General features: G+C 37.5%; 1 protein-coding gene across 2 annotated transcripts in view; it reads left to right on the plus strand.

The window, feature by feature from the left end:
* The window catches only part of LOC110679163 (glycerol-3-phosphate acyltransferase 3), a 50,691-nt gene that overhangs the window by 14,229 nt on the left and 16,240 nt on the right, over positions 1-20,222 (plus strand). For both annotated transcript variants that reach the window (XM_021853247.1, XM_021853246.1), the window contains exons 2-3: positions 10,131-10,454; positions 10,510-10,758. In XM_021853247.1, the coding sequence (XP_021708939.1) occupies positions 10,131-10,454; positions 10,510-10,758 (573 nt within the window). The remainder of the gene's footprint in view (positions 1-10,130; positions 10,455-10,509; positions 10,759-20,222) is intronic.

Consider the following 20,222-nt stretch of genomic DNA (forward strand, 5'->3'; position numbering starts at 1 on the left):
CTCGCATGTATTTTCCGGAATCTATTTGATTTTTCCACAAAAAAATATTTTTTTCGGTACGGTGTCTAAAACATTAAAAATGGTGGTGAGATTGGGTCAAGGAAGAACGATGGTGAATGAAATCACAAGTCTACTTTTTTGTCGTTTTACGGTGCCATGTATACTCTTTCTTCATTAAGATGTGTTTATTCTTTCAAAATACAGCATCGCTGAAACATCAAACAAGTCTAGTTGAAGATTCCCTGCATTGAATAACAATGCAACGCATTTTTAGACAACTTCTCAAACCAGCAACTGTTTTTCGTGCGCAACAACATTGTAATATTTAATCAAAGAGTTTTTTTTTATTTAATTATTTATTAGTGTTTTCATATTATAGAAACAACTCACGGAAATATAAATGAGTTGGATCGCTGAAATACCGATGAAATTATGATGTCAACATCTGCCTACAATGTATTGATTGTGGAATGTCGCACCGAAATTTAACTACTTGCGAAGGTTTAAAAGAATCACTGTTTCTATTGACTTTTGGGGAAACTGAAAAGGCTCTATGGCAATGGGAATGAGACTTTGAAGACAATTTTAGGGGAAAAACAAGAAAATTTGTGTAAACTTGACGATAAATGCTGGGTTTACATATTTTTTCTCATAGCTTTTAAATTTTTTGCTATAATCGTTCTTTAAAGTGGGTTAATCATACTTGTGAAACATCTTAGATGTCTTTCCGTCTTTGTTGCATCGTATTTGATCAATATTTTTCAGCTGTGAATGGTTTTGCAGTCATATTCTTAAAAACAAGTTATTTCAATTAGAGTGACCCAATGTCACCCCTCTATGGGGTGAGATTGGGTCATTTTTCATTCACTTATAGCACCGCAGATAATAAATATTTTTCTTTATTTTTTTTTTGACATTTGTTAAAGTACCATCAAAGTACATACACACCAAATTTGAAGTTTATTGGAGTTAAATTGCGAAAGTTATTCAATAAATAAATCGTACATATCCGTTTTTGACCCATTGTCACCCCCAACGACGGTAATTAAGAAGAAATATCGCTGTGCGTACGCCTTTTAAAGCTTTGATGGAATTTGCCAAGGAAAAAGCTAACCTCTTATGTACAGCCCTCTAATTCTCTTTAAAATAAATCTCTTCAGCTACAACTGCAGATCAAATTTTTATTAAACGCTTAGAACGTTTGGACTCGTACAAAACAATTTTCAAAATTTATCGAACATTCAGGGAATATTTTCAACATTTGAAAACTTATTGTAAAACATCGACCCGTACAGCATACAGTATAAAAGTCAGCTGGCACAAGTCATTGAACACGTTAGAACCACTTTTCAATACAGATCGTAGGCTAAATCGTAAGCGTCGCGTGCTCAGTTTCCGCCCAAGTACACCAAGTCAGGTGCGCCTACTGGTTTCCGAGTATAATTCAAACGGTCAGCAATAGCTCACAAGGGTACGCGGTAAGGAAGTTGCGAAATAATTATCTACCGTTTATCCCAATTGTTGCAAACCTGTATTGCAAGCGCACGTTTTCTGTGATTTTTTTTCCGATAACAAACGTGAAAAACCCAAGATAAGACACAATGGAAAAGATTATTTTTAGATTTGTTTTTGTTTTTAAGTCGCGTCATTCCACGGGTCTAAGCTGGATAATTTAATTCAAAATATACTCCATAAAAATAATTTCCGAAAGAAAACTCAAAACCCCATTGGATTATTGCATCGGCTAGCGCATTAATGACTAATCGTTGATAAAAGGCACCGATTTTTCTTTACCCGCTCAATTAGCATTCCGCCTGCAAGCATATCGATGGCGTATTTGGAAATATCAACACGCAATCGATCCAAGATTTACGAGACGAGCGTCTCGCCCTGATATCGCACGCTGGAGTAATTTGGATCAATCTTGGCAAAAATTATTGTCTGCCCTTAACCCTTTCCTTCCCATGGTAGCACAGGTGATCCACCACTTTGCGTATGTCGTATATAAACTGTACAAGTTAGATCATATCCATTTTTACACCACATGTTCACATATGTTTCATGAAATAATGTACAAAGTTTCATAAAAAATAATCACTTGGATTTTCAGTTGAAGCATAATAACCGAAGTAAAGTCAGCATTTTTTCTAATTTAAATAAAGTGGATTTTCAAACTTCTATATTTAGAAATATAAACATGATTTTCACCAAACAACATTAGAACATTGGCCCGTTGAATACCGTTCTGTGCAAATATCAATAATCATTCAGTTCGTTTAAATACATTAAGTGTGATGTTTGCTTGTGTCTCAAAAAATACAAAAACTATTTCCCAGCTTTTTATTTTATTCCAGAATTGACGAGAGGTGTGCCGAACACACTGTTCAAATAAATTGTATGAGTAAAAACAATGAAATAGAAAAATATTGATGCTTCTTTCTCACCCAAGTTGCAGTCATCTTCCCAATGAATCACAGGTGATCCACCACAAAAAATATTTTTTTCATTTCTATTCATATTTTCGAGTAAAACTTTACATCTTTTGTTCTGGTGATTCATCCAGATATCACATTTTCTATTTTTAAACTACGAAAAACCTCGTGGGAAAGAAATGGTTAATGATCTTCTTATGTCCTAATATTGGCTAATAGTATTAATTTGGAACCATCTACCTATCAGTGAGTCTTTTGGAAATAATGACCACGAATTCGTTCTGGTTACTCCTCTGTGCATCGAGTTTTTGTCGAGCTGGCTGTCAGCAGTAGAATGATAGACCGATTGTTACCATAAGCACTTTGCCCTGAGGACGCTCGAACGAACGGTCGATGGCAATAACACTTGATTACCGAACGTGGGAGATTTATTATTTTACAGTTGTGCTCAACTTATCTTATCAGTCATTCTCCACTAGACTAGGAATAACGTCAACGCCACACCTGTCCAGTTGAAGAATGTACGCGACACAATTGAAGAACAACAAGCTCTTTTTCTGTTTTAAAAAAAATAGAATCGCCTTATCATGATGGGCGCTAAATTGAAACAGAAAGAAGATTTGGCACATCCAATTGTTTTGGCCAATTTGGGAAGCACTTGAGAGACACGAACTGCAATCATAGGTAATAAATTTCTCAATTTACGCTAAGCGAAAACGATTTCTAACTCAATATGTGACCAAGGCTTGAAATGAAGTGCCGGTACCGACGGTAAGTACGGTACCGACGCCCGCCTCGGTACAATCTAGCGCGACTGAAACAACCGGATGTCGCAAATGCGTATGCTCAGCATCTTGAGGCAGCGTTGCCAGATGAGGGCGAGCTCGATAGGGCCCTTCTTGAGAACTGCTGGAGGGCCAAAACTTCTTTAAAGAATTCTTTAAAAAAATTGTAAATAACTTCGAATAAAAAAAAAACTTGGAATACGCTAAGAACTCCTCTAGAAATTCATGTGAAAATTACACCCTTATTGTGTTGTTCGGAATGAACACTTTTGTGTGTTAGTTAAATTGGAATTTTGTTGACACTTTGTTTAAGAAACCCCTATTAGACAATGATGGGGGCGACCTTCCTTCGATTCCCGGTCGGTCCAGGATCTTTTCGTGATGGAAATTTCATTGACTTCCCTGGGCATAGATTATCACCGTACTTGCCACACGATATACGATTGTGCGATATTTGCCAGAAACCATTCGCCAGAATCACATCTGCCAGAAAACCATTTGCCAGAGTTATTTTTATTGTCAGTTTTGATCAAATAATGCATAGTAAAATATCTCGGAATCCAAAGATGGCCCGTCACAATATTCGACTTGTGCCACTTTTCACATCTTCAACAGCACTAATATTGAACTCATAGTTCGTTAACCATCTCGTTTTTCAAATTTTAGACTTTCTCTAAGGCACAAATAGGAGACAATATAACACTGTTATTCTAATATTTTTGCGAGATTTTTGCCTATGCAGTTTTGATACAATATTCTAAACTGTTCGTCATGAGCATATTTTATTGTACAGAATTTCTCGTACAACTACCAGATAAGTTCTGCTTTTCAATGGGCAGTTAATAAGGATTGTGCTATTTTCTTCCAAATATCAGTCCCCCCGAGTGTCGTTTCCCCGAACACCAGTTCCGCAAATGCTAGTTCCCTAAATAACCCGTTTTCTCAAGTGGTATATCCTCGAAAACGGTTTGGCACTCTTAATTGTCGTAACTTTTTATATTTCAAGGTGATGAACGGTTCATGTGATATGCACCCTTCTTGTTTTATCAGCGGTCAGCATTTTTTTTTTGTTTTCTTTATCGTTTTTTCTAGTTTACCGGTCTGTCATTGAAGATTGTTTCTTTTCCATTTTGAACTGCATCTATTTTGGGGACGTCCATAAACAACGTGGTCGTTTAAGAGAGATAGAAGGGGGTGGTTCTATCCAAATACCAAGATCCGTACAAACTTCGAGTCATTCGGAAGAATGGATTGCGAGGAAAAGTTCCATTCGGGTAAATGGCGTTCGGGGAAATGACATTTGATGGAACGACATTCGGGTAAAAATAGCACAAACGGTATTTAGTAATAATGGTCGCCTTAATTTCATTGCGTGAAAAAAATATTCAAAAAAGAAGTAATTTCATATCGCTACTTGATATGGTTTGCGACTAATAAAAATTCTCCATTATTCATTTATAGGATGTTCTTAATATTTTAAAACTGTCTTATTAGTCTGAAAGCTCATGAAAGTTGTTATAGTAAATGTAACTTTGGTTTGCGAGTGGAGGCATTGATTACTTTATAGAACAGCTGGCCTAAATAGTTGCAACGTATATCCAAATTTTGCAAATATTTAATCAACTTGTCTTTAAGAAGCAACAAAACTTTAAAGAACAGCTTATGATGAAAAGAAGGGAAAATCTCGTGTAAAATATTCCAAATCATAATAATAAAAAAACATTTTAACTGAAACTGAAAATTCAGACAATAAAACGTGTGGATTTTACTAACTATAAAATAACATAATCTTACCTTATAATATCTTTGTTTGAAATCGCGAGGTATCGATAATAGTTGCAAAGTTAATTGAAACCTCGTTAATATCTCATGAATTAGTCCAAAAGAAGCAACAAAACTTTGAAGACCAGCTCATGATGTAAAGTAGGGGGAATCTCTTGTGAAGTCTTCCAAACCATAATACCATTGTACAAGGACAACTTATGTTGAAAAAAACCTTCCCTTATTATCCGTCATGCTGAATATCAAATCTTTACATCAGTAGCAGTCATACATAGTGGAGCAGCTCTCAATTATTGAAATTGGTATTCAAAATTGTGTTTCTCTTCTTTCTAGTTGCACGTTCCCTCAGGATTCAGTGCTGTCTGTTCAATTCATATTCATAAAGTTACAAATGTTGTTGTTGTAACTTTATAAATATGTTGAATGCTCTAGAAGTCGATATTTCTCTGAACCGTAAGAAAGTCATTTGTACCTGGTCTAAGAATTAGAGTACTAGAACCACAATACCAAAATCGGATATTCGAATCTGGTTTACTAAATCAGATATGGTGTCCAAGAGACTCAGTACTTTTTTGTTATTATACCAACAAAAATAATAATATTTGTTAACGCTCTAGCTCGGTTATTTCTCCTATAATTGCAAATTTGATTTAACTGAAAAAAATAAAAAAAAAATCTAGGGGATGGTCGATTCTGGGGAATGGTACATTCTGGCGAATGGTTTTCTGGCAAATATCGCACAATCGATATACGAATGCGAACATGGCAACTTTGGCACAGAAAGCTCTCAGTTAATAACTGTGGAAGTGCTCATAAGAACACTAAGCTGAGAAGCAGGCTCTGTTCCAGTGGGGACGTAATGCTTAGAAGAAGAAATTTAGACAATGATACTCTGAGAAATGAAAAATGCATAATGAGCAGATCGAGATTTCAACCCAGCCTATGCAGCACGCCCCAACAGGCTGCGCTGAAGAAGGGCATGACCGTGCGCGTATGTGTACATTGATAATCCGTGATTCGTTAATTCACTACATCGTCGACGTTGCGTCGTTGAGTAGCATATACCTACGGCACTTATCAAAATTGACCCTGAACCCTCCTGCCTGTCACCAGCCGTCAAGTATTAAATTGAGTGGAGCGAAGTACGTGCAATGCAATTGCGATCGGTAAACACAAACACCGGTAGCCTGTTCGACTGCGGTTCGACCGATGGATTATGTGTGTACGTGTACATGGAATGGAGTAAAAGTCGGGAATAATGCGATAAGAAGCTGTACGCTCTTATCATTCAGCTGATGCGAAGGTGAGGAGCATGATTTCAGAACATGGTCTCCTAGCACCATCCCCTTTCACTATCAATATTATGTCATGCGATTAACACATGACTGCGTTAGATTATACAGTGGGGAACATAATTACGGTCTGTTATGGAATTTTCGTTCTCTTTCTTGAGCATTGGAAATTTGGAGTCTTTGTATTTTTTTCTGCCATTCAAAATAATAATCAAAATATTTGCATCGGCAACTAAAACAACAAAACTTAAGGATTTTAGTTATTCGAATGACAAACATTATTTTTAATCGTAACATCTGAAATTCAAGAAAGGGAAGTATTCCTGGCGATTTTTTTCGCAAAACACCAAGCAAAAATTTCTGGTAGAATGTGAAATTTGTTTGTCGAAATTGAAGACCAAATCTCAGGTAAAATGTTATTATGTATTTTTGGACATAAATTTATGGGTACAGGTCGGACTCGATTATCCGGAGACTCGATTATCCGGGGACTCGATTATCCGGGATCCGATTATCCGGAATTTTAGACTCGATTATCCGGAATTTGATTTTTGATGTTCTTGTTTTTTCAATTTTTATGCATAAATCTGAGATAATTTGGTATTGCAATATACAACATCAATGGTTTTGCAGTTTTGAACGTATTTAAGATCAGGGGGTTTGAAAAAGAGGTTTTTGTGTATGCTGGTCAAAAAGTTTTTTTTTTTCTTGTAAAGACCCCCACTGTTCCTAGAAATAATTTCTGGCTACGCCGCCGCATCATATAAATAAAACAACAATGAAAGATAATATTTATGTTCTTTTATCGAAGATTTCAATTTTTTTTCTTAGTGATTCGATTATCCGGAGGATTCGATTATCCGGAGTGAAATAAAAATCGATACTCCGGATAATCGAGTCCGACCTGTATTTGAATAGTTTGGTTGAAATGCATGACTTATTCCGTCAGATCAGTTTAACGAATTGCTATTCAAATTTCCATAGTAATGCTCAGTGGACAACCAGAAGGGATCTCTGATCGAGTTTCTAAAAAAGTTTCAACAAAACTTTTTTCAGCTAATAAATTAGAAACTCCTCTGAAACAGTAGAAAATTCGTTCAGTAATTTTGACAAGAATTCGTTCTAGGATTTTTGTTTTTTAGTTTTAAGTTATGTCTATTGCACTAAAAACATTGATTCTTAAATTACACGTCAAAAAATCTTCTAATCTTGATTTTTTTTATTTCAACTCCTCCAGGAATATGTGGGCTTCGTAGCCGTGCGGTTAGCGGCGTCAGTCGTTTAGGCGTATTGTGCTACAGAGTGTGGGTTCGATTCCCGCCCCAGTCGGAGAAAACTTTTCGTCAAACGAAAAATTCTTTATTGGTCCACTGGTCGTTCCGTGTGTCCGTTGTCTAATGCAAGTTATGTTCAGTCTGTGCAGCCTATGGCTGAAGACGGTGTAAATTGTCTTTTTATAAAAGAAACCAAAAGACATATAACATACTAGTGGTCCCGGCAAACTTCGTCTTGCCATCAAGTAGGCTATTGAAAAATGCCATGAAACAAAATGACATATTCATTCGCTCCCGTGTAACCGAATCTTCCGAAAACATTCCTAAAATTTTTCTTAACACGAACACGTCGGAACCCTTAAATAAGACAACAGTATGAGAATTGTGCAAATCGGTTGCCCCGTTCTCAAGCCATTTCGTGACATACAAACACCACTCCATTTTTATTTATATAGATGAGACATATTGTAATCATTTTAATGCGGGTCCAAAGCAAAATCAAAGGCACGAATACAAATTAAGATCGAAAAGAGATCAACAGATATAAAAGTAGTACTGAAAAGTAGTGGTTTAGTAGCACTGTGAATAACTGTTTTATCACTTTTGGTTGTACCGAAACATCCATCAGCAAAAATAATGTTGAGCCATTCAGTGAACAAGGCTGGTAGCGAGTCACTTTTTAGTGACTTGGTCACTTTTTTGAGGCCAGTCACTTTAAAGTCTCTTTTTTGAAGCCATTTCAACTAAAGTCACTTTTTTCGTCAAAAAGTGACTTTTTTCAACTATTTTGAGCTCAATTTTCGGAAGAAAATTATGAATCGGTCTTTTTTTAATTTAGGCCAAGTTTTAAGTTGGAACAACTTCATGTCAGTATCAAAATATTGGTTCATGTTAAAAAAGCTTGGAATAAAGTTAATCATTCATAGAGTTCCACGTAATTTGTAATAATATCCAAATTATTATTAGTATGGTGTAAGTTCACTGTTATAAAACTAAATGTTCAAATGTTTATTATTCTTTTTAAATATCTCGTGAATTCTCATTTAATAGAAATGTTCATACCTTGTGATGGATAATTAGATGTTTATCTTCTATTGCCGAGCACTACGTTTTCAAATACGCATCCTAATCATTCTCTTTGTCTTCGAAATTCGTTTTATTTACCAAACCTCCCTGGTTCCTTTTTTTTTAAATCTGTAATATAGATATTTTACACTAAAACGCAAAACAAAGAAGAATTATTTAATGCTCTATTTGAGAGTAAAAACTTATTCCTAGGACAGACTTTATTTGCAAACCAAACCAAAAATGGATTGATCTAAATGGATTCTAAAAACTACGTAAAAAAGACCTCGTGTTTTTCGACTATACATTTATCGCGAATTTATCGTTTTCATTGAATCGTTCATGAAATCATGTATGCTTTCTTCAAATAAATGTGGGGTGTCGGATCCTCTTCTTGACTTTTTTTTATTCACTTCGGCATGGGGTTTTTGAAAGCCACAGAGTTGGGGGCCTTCCTTAGCCGAATGGTTAGAGTCCGCGGCTACAAAGCAAAGCCATGCTGAAGGTGTCTGGGATCAATTCCCGGTCGGTCCAGGATCTTTTCGTAATGGAAATTTCCTAGACTTCCCTGGGCATAGTGTATAATCGTACCTGCCACACGATAAAAGAATGCGAAAATGGCAACTTTGGCAAAGAATCTCTCAGTTAATAACTGTGGAAGTGCTCATAAGAACACTAAGCTGAGAAGCAGGCAATGTCCCAGTGAGGATGTATGCCAAGAAGAAGAAGAAGATGCGCGGTATTGGAGTATTTTTTATTACAATCGACCAACTATAACCCCACTTGACATTGAGTGAATCATTTAAGTGTCCAAGTAATTTTGATTGAATTTTTAGAAGCTTAGTGCTATTAACTACTTTAACAGCTTATATCAACCATTTGTTCTTCCTTAGTTGGCGTTTGCAGGATGCAGTTTTTAGCAGTATTTCAATCATATTCGATCTTCTATCATCATTTTTGATTTGAAATATTGATTAATGCCCATGTATAACATTTTCCGTAATCTTGATCTAGTTACATAAAATATTGACCTTATTAGGTAGAAGAGTTAGAGTATGGATAGAAAAGTGAAATGGCAAAAATTTTAATTTTACGAATGTTCCAAATGTTTATTAAAATTTGCAAAATAAAATATTTTGGTGATATAAAAGATAAAACATTTTGAAAAGATTGAAAATCTGCTAAAAAAAAAGCAATATCTTGAAATTTTTGAAGTACAATAAAATTTCCAAATATGGTACTCAATTAGAACTATCAGCTGCAGAAGATCATATTGCATATTCCCTATCATATTGGATATTGATCGTAGAACAGTATATAAGATTTGAAATAAAGCTGATTACGGTTCGGGTCAATTTTAGTCACTTTTTTCGAGAATCGAAAGTCATTTTTTAGTCACTTATTTTTCAAATCTGGTCACTAAAATGACTTTTTTCGGTACCACTTTTTGCTACCAGCCCTGGCCATTCATTCATTCTCCATTTTTTCCATTTGTTTCAGTACGGTCGACAAAATATAGAACACGTTCGTAAGAGACAGTATGCCAACCTCAACACATCGGAGTGCGAGGAAGCTCCACCTGCAACAAAATCAACCGAACAATCAACTGAAAAACCGACCAGCCAAACAAAAGACAACTGTGTCGACAAGGTGGTCCCAAAACTCAACTCGAGCACAGCGACCAACGGAGATGCCAGCAAACCCTTGAAGAACGGAGACATTGCCAACGGTGGCAACTCGGTGATCAGTCGCGTCGAGTCGCTTATCCTGCTGCCGGATATGGATGGCGCCCGAAGCAAAAGCCGAGAGTCCAACTATGATGACGTAAGGTCACAGCAAACAATTATCAAATGGTAGTTTAATGAGTGTCTTTTTGTAGGATAACGATTCATTGGAATTCAATCTGACCAACTGTTTGGACTACGTCAAATCCGGCATGGAAGCGATCATCGAAGACGAGGTGACCAGTCGATTCGAAGCTGAGGAACTGAAAAACTGGAACCTTCTGACCAGAACGAACCGGCACTACGAGTTCATATCGTGGCGGCTGACGGTCATTTGGGTGATAGGTTTCTTCATTCGGTACGTCATCCTCATGCCGTGCAGGGTATTTATCTGTTTCGTCGGGGTAAGTGTTTTGAATTTATTACTCTTTTTCTTTATTTCCCACACTTCAACACTTTCTTACAATACTTGGTTTCAGTACTCCGATCAACGGAAAGAAGTTAATATGTTCTCTGTTGAAATTATTTTCCACCTTTTTCTAATGGAGTTCAAGTGAAATGTTCATAGAAGCCAAACGATCATTTTTACAGGGCGGCCACCAACTTAAGAATTTCTGGAAAATCTCGAAAATTCACCGTCACCGGGTAAATTTTGGAAATTTTCATACCAATCAAGCTATGAAGACGCAACAATCATAATTCATTCATTTTGTTCTTATTTCTTTATTCTTTTGACTCGTTCTTAGATTATTCATCAATAATTATATAATTGCCAGTATCAAAATTTTAAAGTTTTTTTTTAATCGGACAATAAGTTCGCTGATCCTATTTAGTTGTTTTATTTTTGGCAACTTTGTTCTCTTCGTCATGGCAGGGCTGGTAGTAGTTCTTTTTTAGAGACTTGGTCCCTATTTTAATGCAAGTCTCTAAAAAGTATATTTTTAATGGAAGGTATTTATTTCATCCAAACTTTTCTCCTTGTTCTGCTAGCAGTGAATCCTGATACTAAATACATGCTAAAGGCTCCAGATAAACCTTTAGAAACTATAACGCGACTATTCAATAGATTATTCCCAAATTTCGTCTTCGATCACTTGAGGCAAGCATCAGAAATGTCTTATCGATTTCTGCAGAAATACTTTCAAACAATGCTTAGTGTAATTTCTTCAGAATTTCAAATTCTGAAGAAATTACACTAAGCATTCTTTGCAAGTATTATAGATTGAATTTCCTGCAGTAATTACCTTAGGTATCACTTTGAATATTTTTATTGTTATCCAAAGACTATCGTTTCATTTCCTTCGGGTACTCCCCAACTAAGATTCCTACAAGGTTTCATCAGAGAAAATCCACAAAGATTTATTGGATTGATGTTTCTCTTCATTATGCACAATTAGAACTAAAATACTTGTTTTGAATAGTCTCCGTTTTCGTGAAATAGTCCATTAGACATATTTTGCCATTCCATATTAATTATCATCGATTTTTGTGCATATATATTGAGTATCGAATCTTTCTGCGTTTCGATTATTCATCGAACTAACTTTTCACGCAATTCCAGTAAATAAATGTTGTCACTACTATGGTATTACTTCTACTCAGATTGCTCTAACTTTAAACATTAGTTTTCAAGTTGAGCATTTTATCCGTCGTCTATGACACTTACGTTAAAATAAAAACATAACAAACTTGCTATAAGACAGAAATTTGTCGTCTGAAAAAAAAAACTGCCTTAAAGACCGACATTCTAGCTTTTGAGGATCTTGAGATAGTAACTTTTCTTCAAAAATTCGGCAGCGCCGTTAAACGAGCAAACTTCAAATCAGCTTAAACCCAATCAGGCAGATTTCAACCATCCAAAATTATTTGTCGAAAGTCTAACCTTCAAGCTTATCATTTTCTTGAATTAGAGGAGTTCATTGACATTCAAGCTCTTTAAGACTCAAGGTACAGATGATTGTAGATTTTTTTTATAGCGCTATGAATTTTCAATTACGTGTTTCATTGACATATAACCCTTGATCTTCTGAACAACTTTGACGAAGATATCAACCTTCTAATTCACCAAAGTCTTGAGATATAGTAAATTGAAGGACATTTGTTACTAGCACCACCTAGCGGATAAATTCCCAATTAGGTTTGTTACTGTGCGATAACCTTTGATCTGCTTAACAACTTTGCCAAAGACACCAACCTACTAGCACATCAAGGTCTTGTAATATCCGTCGAATGGATGATTTGGCCAATTTTGGTACCCCTAGACAATCCGGAATAACTCCGGAACCTTTTGGACCATAAACATGAAAGCTCGAAAAATGACAAATTTTGAATTATCATTCATTTATTCGTGAACTTTATGAGAAAACAGAAATCATTCGGATAAAGTGTATTGAGCTAAAAATTGTAAGAAATCATGCAAAAATCCTAAGATTCCATAATATTTCTAGCACTTTCATCGACTTTTCCTTAAGGTGGCCGAACTGCCCCACTTTCCCCTATGTTGGCTGGATAAAGGTTAATACTAAAGCAATACACTAAGGTCTTTTTTTACACAATTCCCCGTGCCGTGCAAAAAAATCCGCGCAGAAAAAACCGTGCTAATTCTAGAATCTGTGTAAAAATCAACCGTGTTAATTCTGGAATCCGTGGAAAAAGTACCGTGTTAATTCTAAAATCCGTGTAAATAAGAAAATAAACCGTGTTAATTCCGAAATCCGTGTAAATAAGTAAAAATAATTTCGTGATAATTTCGAATTCCGTAAAAAAAAGTACCGTGTAAATTCCAAAAGGCGTGTAAAAAAAGCCGTGTAAAAATAAAACGTGCTAAAAAAAAACCGTGTAAAAAAAACTTTAGTGTATTTTCAATAACCATACCCACAATGTAGCTCTAAGATTTTTTTATGATTTCTGAAAAGAAAACCTTCACATTTTCCGTAGAGACATTTTTAGAAGAACTCCTGGATGAAAGCCGGAAAAAAATCTTTGAAGATTTCCAAAAGAGAACATCTTAAAATAGGAGGCATCTTTGTAGAAGTTATTTGTTGAATATTAGAAGGTGTTCTAAATTGGAATCCTGGAGGATGCTTTTATTGATTCCAGATTAGGTCCCTTTTTCATGCAAGAGGTCCCTAAGTTCCTATTTCACGCCTTGTCATGATGGTTTTCTAAAACCTCTCTAAAACTTTCATGAAGAAGAGAAAACTTCTGAAAATACACAAGTCTTCCTACAATATGGTAAACGACTAAATATGTTTTAAGCGTAGTGTTGTGGCAATTTAAGTCGTTAAACACATCTAATGTCAGCGTTGTTTTTGACGTTTGTATACAAACAATATTGAAATCCTAATTGACGAATAAGAGTGAGGGTAAATTTTTCGAAATATATATTGAAAACTCAAAATTGTCGTTCGCCAGACATCTAATTGTTATGAAAATGTAGGAAAAATGATTTCTACTGGAATATGGCGGCATCCACAAATTACGTAACGCTTGGAGGGGAGAGGGGTAAGCTCGAGCGTTAAGACTCATACAAAATTGAAAAAAAAACATACAAAAAGCGTTACGGAGAGGGGGAAGGGGGTCGAAAATTTCAAATTTACCTTACTGTATAAAAATTCATATCGGTAGAGTCATCTTAAAAACCGCAAAATTACAAAACGATGTTTTTTTCAGGATTTTTCAATGCCAGGGTGGCACCATAATATAAATTCTTGATACTCAAAAACGCCTTCATCAATTTGCTACATTCTTTCACAAAAGACTGATTCACATGATCAAACGATTACGAAGCTACATAATTTTGAAACTTCGATGTCGGCAGCCATAGTACTGGTTAATTAGAGGGGTTACTTTTGAAAACAGATTGTGTAATATTCAAAAACTGTAGTTACTGATATAAGTGATGACGATCATATACATATACAGAAATGGCGAAAAACAAACTTTCACATCTTCAAAAACACACTGAGCAATTCTCGCTGAAATCAGGCCGCCATCGGCACCCATCGTTAAAATTCCAATTTCATGTCATTGATCGCTAGTTTTCGATAAAACTTAAGGGTGGTCCTTTCTGTTTTCGCAAATTGGTAGACCCCTCGTACGCCAGCTAGCTGAACATTTTGCGAAAAAGCCCATTTTTTGATAAATCTTGGCTATTTCTTCACGTCTATATGTCTCATATTTCCCTTGGAACACATACCAAACTTAGTGGCATCGTATAAAGAAAGGATATAGCTATTTAAAGTTAAAAAAATCTTGGCGGCCATTTTGAATTTTGTTAGAAAAATCGATTTTTCACCATAAGCGCACCGCTCGTTTTGAATTCTGAGGTCACCATCAGAAAGCTGAGGAAAAATTGCGTAAGATAGGCTATAAAAACCAGGTGGGCAATGGTATTTACCCTATGAAATGAACGATTTTCTAAATCACGTTCTACGATTTTGACGTATATGGCGAGTGCAATCAATGCAAACATTATTTTTTGCACAACAAACAAACAAGTTTTCAATTGTTGATGGTTTATTCGATTCAGATGAAGAGAAGAAATATTATTTGAGTGAAAAAATCTGGCGGCCATCTTGGATTTTGACGCCATCTTGGTTTTAGGTTGTAGATTGAGTTTTCACCTTGTTAGCACTCAACATTGTCTGGTTTTCTACATATTCTGGGTCTACGTAAACATTGATCAAGAGATCTGTAGAGTGCAATTCGAAAGCCCAAGCATGCGGTTTTGTTTTTTGTTTTTGTGGAACCGCTCATTCCACCTCCGAAGCACCTGCTTCGAACCGTACAGCGATTTGTTAAGTTTGCTGACTATCTTTCCCCTCTCAAATCATGGCGATTGCTTCATAAAAACAGTTTCCTTTAAGTTACCGTTCAAAAATACAGCTCGTGCGTCCATGTTGTGTAGATGCAATTCCTCTGAACAGCTGATACTTTTTCAGCTGTGTCAGTTCGAAAGCAACTGATTTTCTTTGATTCGAAATCGTGAGATGAATTAGTAACAATCATCAACGACGCGTACAAATTTCAATGACGGCCTACTTCGCCTTAATGCTTATGCTAATGCTAATTAACAAGATTTTTAGCCCCAAGGCTAGTTCATCTCGGGACCAACGGCTTTACATTCGCTTCGAAGGAAGTCGTCACTATAACCTTTTTTTGTCATAAGTGACTATTTCGAGGATGGGATTGGATCCCAGGTCCTTGGCGTGAGAGGCAGGTGTTCTAACCACTACACCAGGTCCGTCCCCTACCTTTAAGTTGGGATTTTCTTTCTTTACGATATATTCAAATTTGGGTTATCTAATTTAATCTAAACGCTTGCACAGCCAATATTGAAAAGCATTCTGGAAATACCTAAATTTATTCAGGTATTTTCTAGTCAGTATTAATATTTGCAGAATATCAAAGATATGATGCCTAGGGCTGAAAATCTCCTTAATAAAGCTATAATAATAATAATAAAGATATGATGCAAATATTAAAATGGTCAGGCCCACTGTGCAGACTTTGGGGTTAAAGACGATTGAAAAAATCATGACGATTAGGTTATTTACGCATGAATAAACTGATAGGCGAAAAATTTTCAATGTTAAGAAAGAAGAACCGGGGACAACCGTACAAAACGTTTCGATTCAGGATTATAGGTAAAATCGTGGGAGTGGCGTTGCTAAGAAAGTTAATGCACACTCCATTGTTGTTCTCCTGGGATGGGACATAGGCATTTCTCCCTCATGTCCTGGCTCTAGAGCCTCGGTTCAAGCCCCTTTGCTCGCTCTCTGAAACGAGATGAACTCTAATTTTGTCCCTTTCCGCCATACAAAACCGAAACTGTTTCACACATATTTAAAAATATATAAAAATAAAATAGGAATACCAAGATTATGAATATGGTTTGACTCATCAAAAATGAGACCATGTGTTCAATTTGTATAAAAATGATAATATAAAGTATTAAAAACGATCTCACCAGATTTCAGTAAGGGGTCGTCCATAAATGACGTAGCTTTTTAGGGGGGAGGGGGGTCTTTACGGATTTGTGATGATGTGTGACGAGGGGGAGGGAGGGGTCCTAGCTAGTGGACGTAGCATTTTGAATCATGTCGGTAAAAAGAGAGGCGCAGAAAAGAATGGCATATAATTATTTTTTATCAAACTTTATTTTTGTTTGACTTATAAACTTAGGTTATAAAATGATGATTAAGCTTCAAAACATTCACATGACAAGATTGAAAAAAAAATCTAAGAAATTTAAGATTTTCTTGACAAATGCAATCAAACAGATTTTTCAGGGATTTAAATAGTTATGTAAATATTATATTAGGGAAAGTGTACCAGTTATGGCCATAGTGGTTCCCTATTTGGCCATATGCAAAATTTGGATGACTTTTACATTTTTAATCTTTTTGAATGTTTTAACATCAAGATTTATCCTTAATTTTACTGCTAAAACACAAAAGATTTTTCAAAATGTAAAAGCATACAAGATATCACGTATGGCGAAATAGGGAATCACTATGGCCATAACTGGTACACCTACCCTATATTCGTGTCTAATTTGATAAATTTATGAATAAACAAAATCAAAGAATAAATTAATTAAAAATCAAATATATTGTACCCAAACTCAACAATAACGAGCTTCATCAATCCAATAAATTATTTTTCACATTTTCTATAGTAAACTTGTTTGTCTTGTTAACAACAGCAAAGGTAATTCAATTTAGCCTATATGAAACTGTACACCAAAATTATGTTACAGGAAATATGTTTATTTGAAACTGTTTTCTAAATTACTTTCGAGCGCTACAATATATCAAACTGTTAGATTAGATTATCCCTACATTTTAGTCAGTAAATAATATCAAATTTTGTATTGAACTCCTGAATTCCAATTTTTTGTTTCAACCCAATCGCTGAGGAAAACTAATAAAAAATATATAGAGGGGGGGGGGGACTTGATATGCTACGTATTTTCCAAGGGGGAGTATCAGCATTTGTGACAAAATGCTACGAGGGGGGAGGGGGGTGTAAAATTTCAGTGAAAAAATGCTACGTCATTTATGGACAGCCCCTAATGCACCAACGTTTGATGTTTTTGTACTTCAGGATCGTGGATCCGCTGTTACCGCCAATGATCGCAAGTTACGTTTGAGGCAATCGTCGGGAGTTTTTCGGTAGTCCACTGGTCGAGCAAGGCAGGGATAACTTAGAATTGAGTGACCAAACATGTTCCACACTATCCGTACCATTGGTCATCTTGCTTCCTCGCATGATAACTCTTGGCCCGTTTCGCTTCACGAGACGAGTAGGTATGAGCGTGCGATAGTGTGCGAAAGGTATTTATCCCGATCGCTCTCGATCGGTGGTCAGCCAGCGGTTGGAAATTTGTTATGTGAAATCAGATAGGTAGAAGTAAATATACCGTCGCGAGTACTACACCTCGTCCGCGTTTCAATAAAAGTTGTTTCTGTTCGCGCAATAAATCTGTTTGGTTAAACGTAGTCCGTCGCGAGTTTTTAATAAGTGTCCGAAAACTGTGTGAATTTGACGCGCGAACATTTGGTCCTTCGAACCGGATCGCTATCCCGGTGAAGGTTTTCGGACACCGGTGCGTTGGACATTTTACGTGACGAATAGTGATGGACGATTACACTATTGTGCTGGTGACTGGTGAATAGTGTCACCAGTTTCGACGCGGGTTTGCGCCATCGTGAAAGAACTTTGCGCGCAGTCGCACAGTGGTTCGAAGTAGAACAAATTTACGCGGACTTTTTCTTCGAGTGAAGTGGACGAACTGTATAGGAGCGGCCGACGGTGTTTACCCGGTCAAGTGCATCCAGGACGGAAACGACGACGAGGACGACGAATTGGAATTACTGCGAAAGGACGGATACGATCAAGAACTAATTGGATTAAGGGAGTAGTTTGCATGATATGTGGTGGCGTATTGCATGAAGCGCCGTTCCCAAACTCTGTGGTTATGCTGGAAATAAATGATTCATAAATGCATGTGAGTCCATCTTCATTTTAAGAGCAGTAGCCCTGGTGTCCGCCCAACAAAGTCTTGTTTGGTCTCGGTTTCGCTGGAATTTGTCGGTTTGCTGTTTTTTCCTGGTTGATCCCCGTGCTGCTGTCGAATTTGGGTTGTAAGTCTGTCGCTCCGGGTCGCGTTGGGTGGTTCGTCGAGTCGATCGCATCAAGTGCAAGTGCAGTGTAGTGGAGTGGCGCAAATTTCTTCAACTGTGCTGTGGAGTGACTTTGTATTTTTCGATTGAGCAGCTTGCTGTTTAATCGGTGGTGGAAGTGCCAGTGAAGTGAGTTGAAATGCCAGATCTCCGTTCATTGAATAAGCTGGAGCATCAGCTGCGGAAGTCGCTCGAAGGAATCGATAATTTCGTGAAGAGTTTCGACGTCAAGCGAGATGTACGACAGGTGAACGTTCGCTTGGAGGCACTGGAGAAGATCTACAGCCAATTCGTGGAGGTGCGAATGAAGATCGAGCTGCTTTTAGAGGACGCTTTGGAGGATGGCGATGGCGACGAGGAAACGCTAATGCAGGAGAACGATAGGGTGCGCCAAGAATTTGAAAACAGTTATTACGCGCTGAAGGCAGAGCTGATGGCCTTCCAATCGCTTGGGACCAGCGCTTCGAGAAATTCCACGCTTCAAGCAGCCGAAACGCAAGCGGTGACTCAATTTGCGAAGGTGAAACTTCCCGAAATAAAGCTGCCGTCGTTTGGTGGAAAGATTCACGAATGGGTGCCATACCGTGACAGCTTCCGGAGTCTAATCCACGACAACACTCTACTCTCCGATGTGGACAAGTTCACCTATTTGAGGTCATCGTTGTCCGGTGATGCGCTGCAGGAAATTAATTCAATTGATTTGTCTGCAGCCAATTACACGGTAGCATGGAAAGCGTTAGAAAGTCGCTACGAGAATAAGAAGTTGATCGTCAAAGCGCATCTCGACGCACTTTTCACCGTGGAAGCGCTCAAGAAGGAAAGCTACGAGGGGCTCAACCAGTTGATAGGCGACTTCGAGAAGAACCTGCAGATGTTGGAGAAGATCGGGGAGAAACCATCAGACTGGAGCACCATTCTGGCTTACATGGTGTGTTCCAGATTGGACATGGCAACCCTACGCCACTGGGAAACCCATCACAACAGCAAGGACGTAGCGAAGTATTCGGCACTGATGGAGTTTTTGAAGGGTCACTGCTCCGTCCTACAATCGATTGCTCCGTCGAAAGCTATAAGTTTCGTGCAACAGCGACAGTTTCGTCCAGCGGTGTGTCATACCACCTTCAAGTTCGCCCCGAAGTGCCACTTCTGCAGTGAGCCGCGTCATTCCGTGTTTCAATGCGTAAAATTCCAGCGGATGAGTATTCCAGAGAGGATTGAGGCTGCAAACAGGAACAAGCTCTGTCGGAATTGTTTGTATCCTGGTCATTTCGCCAGAACCTGCGAGAAAGGGGCGTGTCGACAGTGTCATCAGAAGCATCACACACTGCTGCACACTGAACAGCCTAGATCCTCCGTTCCACCCACGCAATCAAGACCCCCGACAGTCAACCAACAATCTAGACAGCCACAATCCAAGCCGCCAACACCGAACCAACAGACTCGGACCGCTAACACTGCCAACACCCAAGACTCACACACTCAGCCAGCCACAGAACACGCCACCACAAGCCAAACACATGTAGCTCTCCCAATTACACCGACACAAAACATCATTCTTTCGACCGCGCTAGTCAGCATTCAAGATCGCTACGGCAAGTCCGTTCCAGCACGAGCACTGCTGGACTCATGTTCGCAACATTGTCTCATGACAAAGAATTTCGCTAGCAAGCTCAAGCTAG

This window comes from Aedes aegypti, chromosome 3, assembly GCF_002204515.2.
Source record: "Aedes aegypti strain LVP_AGWG chromosome 3, AaegL5.0 Primary Assembly, whole genome shotgun sequence".
Classification (NCBI taxonomy): Eukaryota; Metazoa; Arthropoda; class Insecta; order Diptera; family Culicidae; genus Aedes; species Aedes aegypti.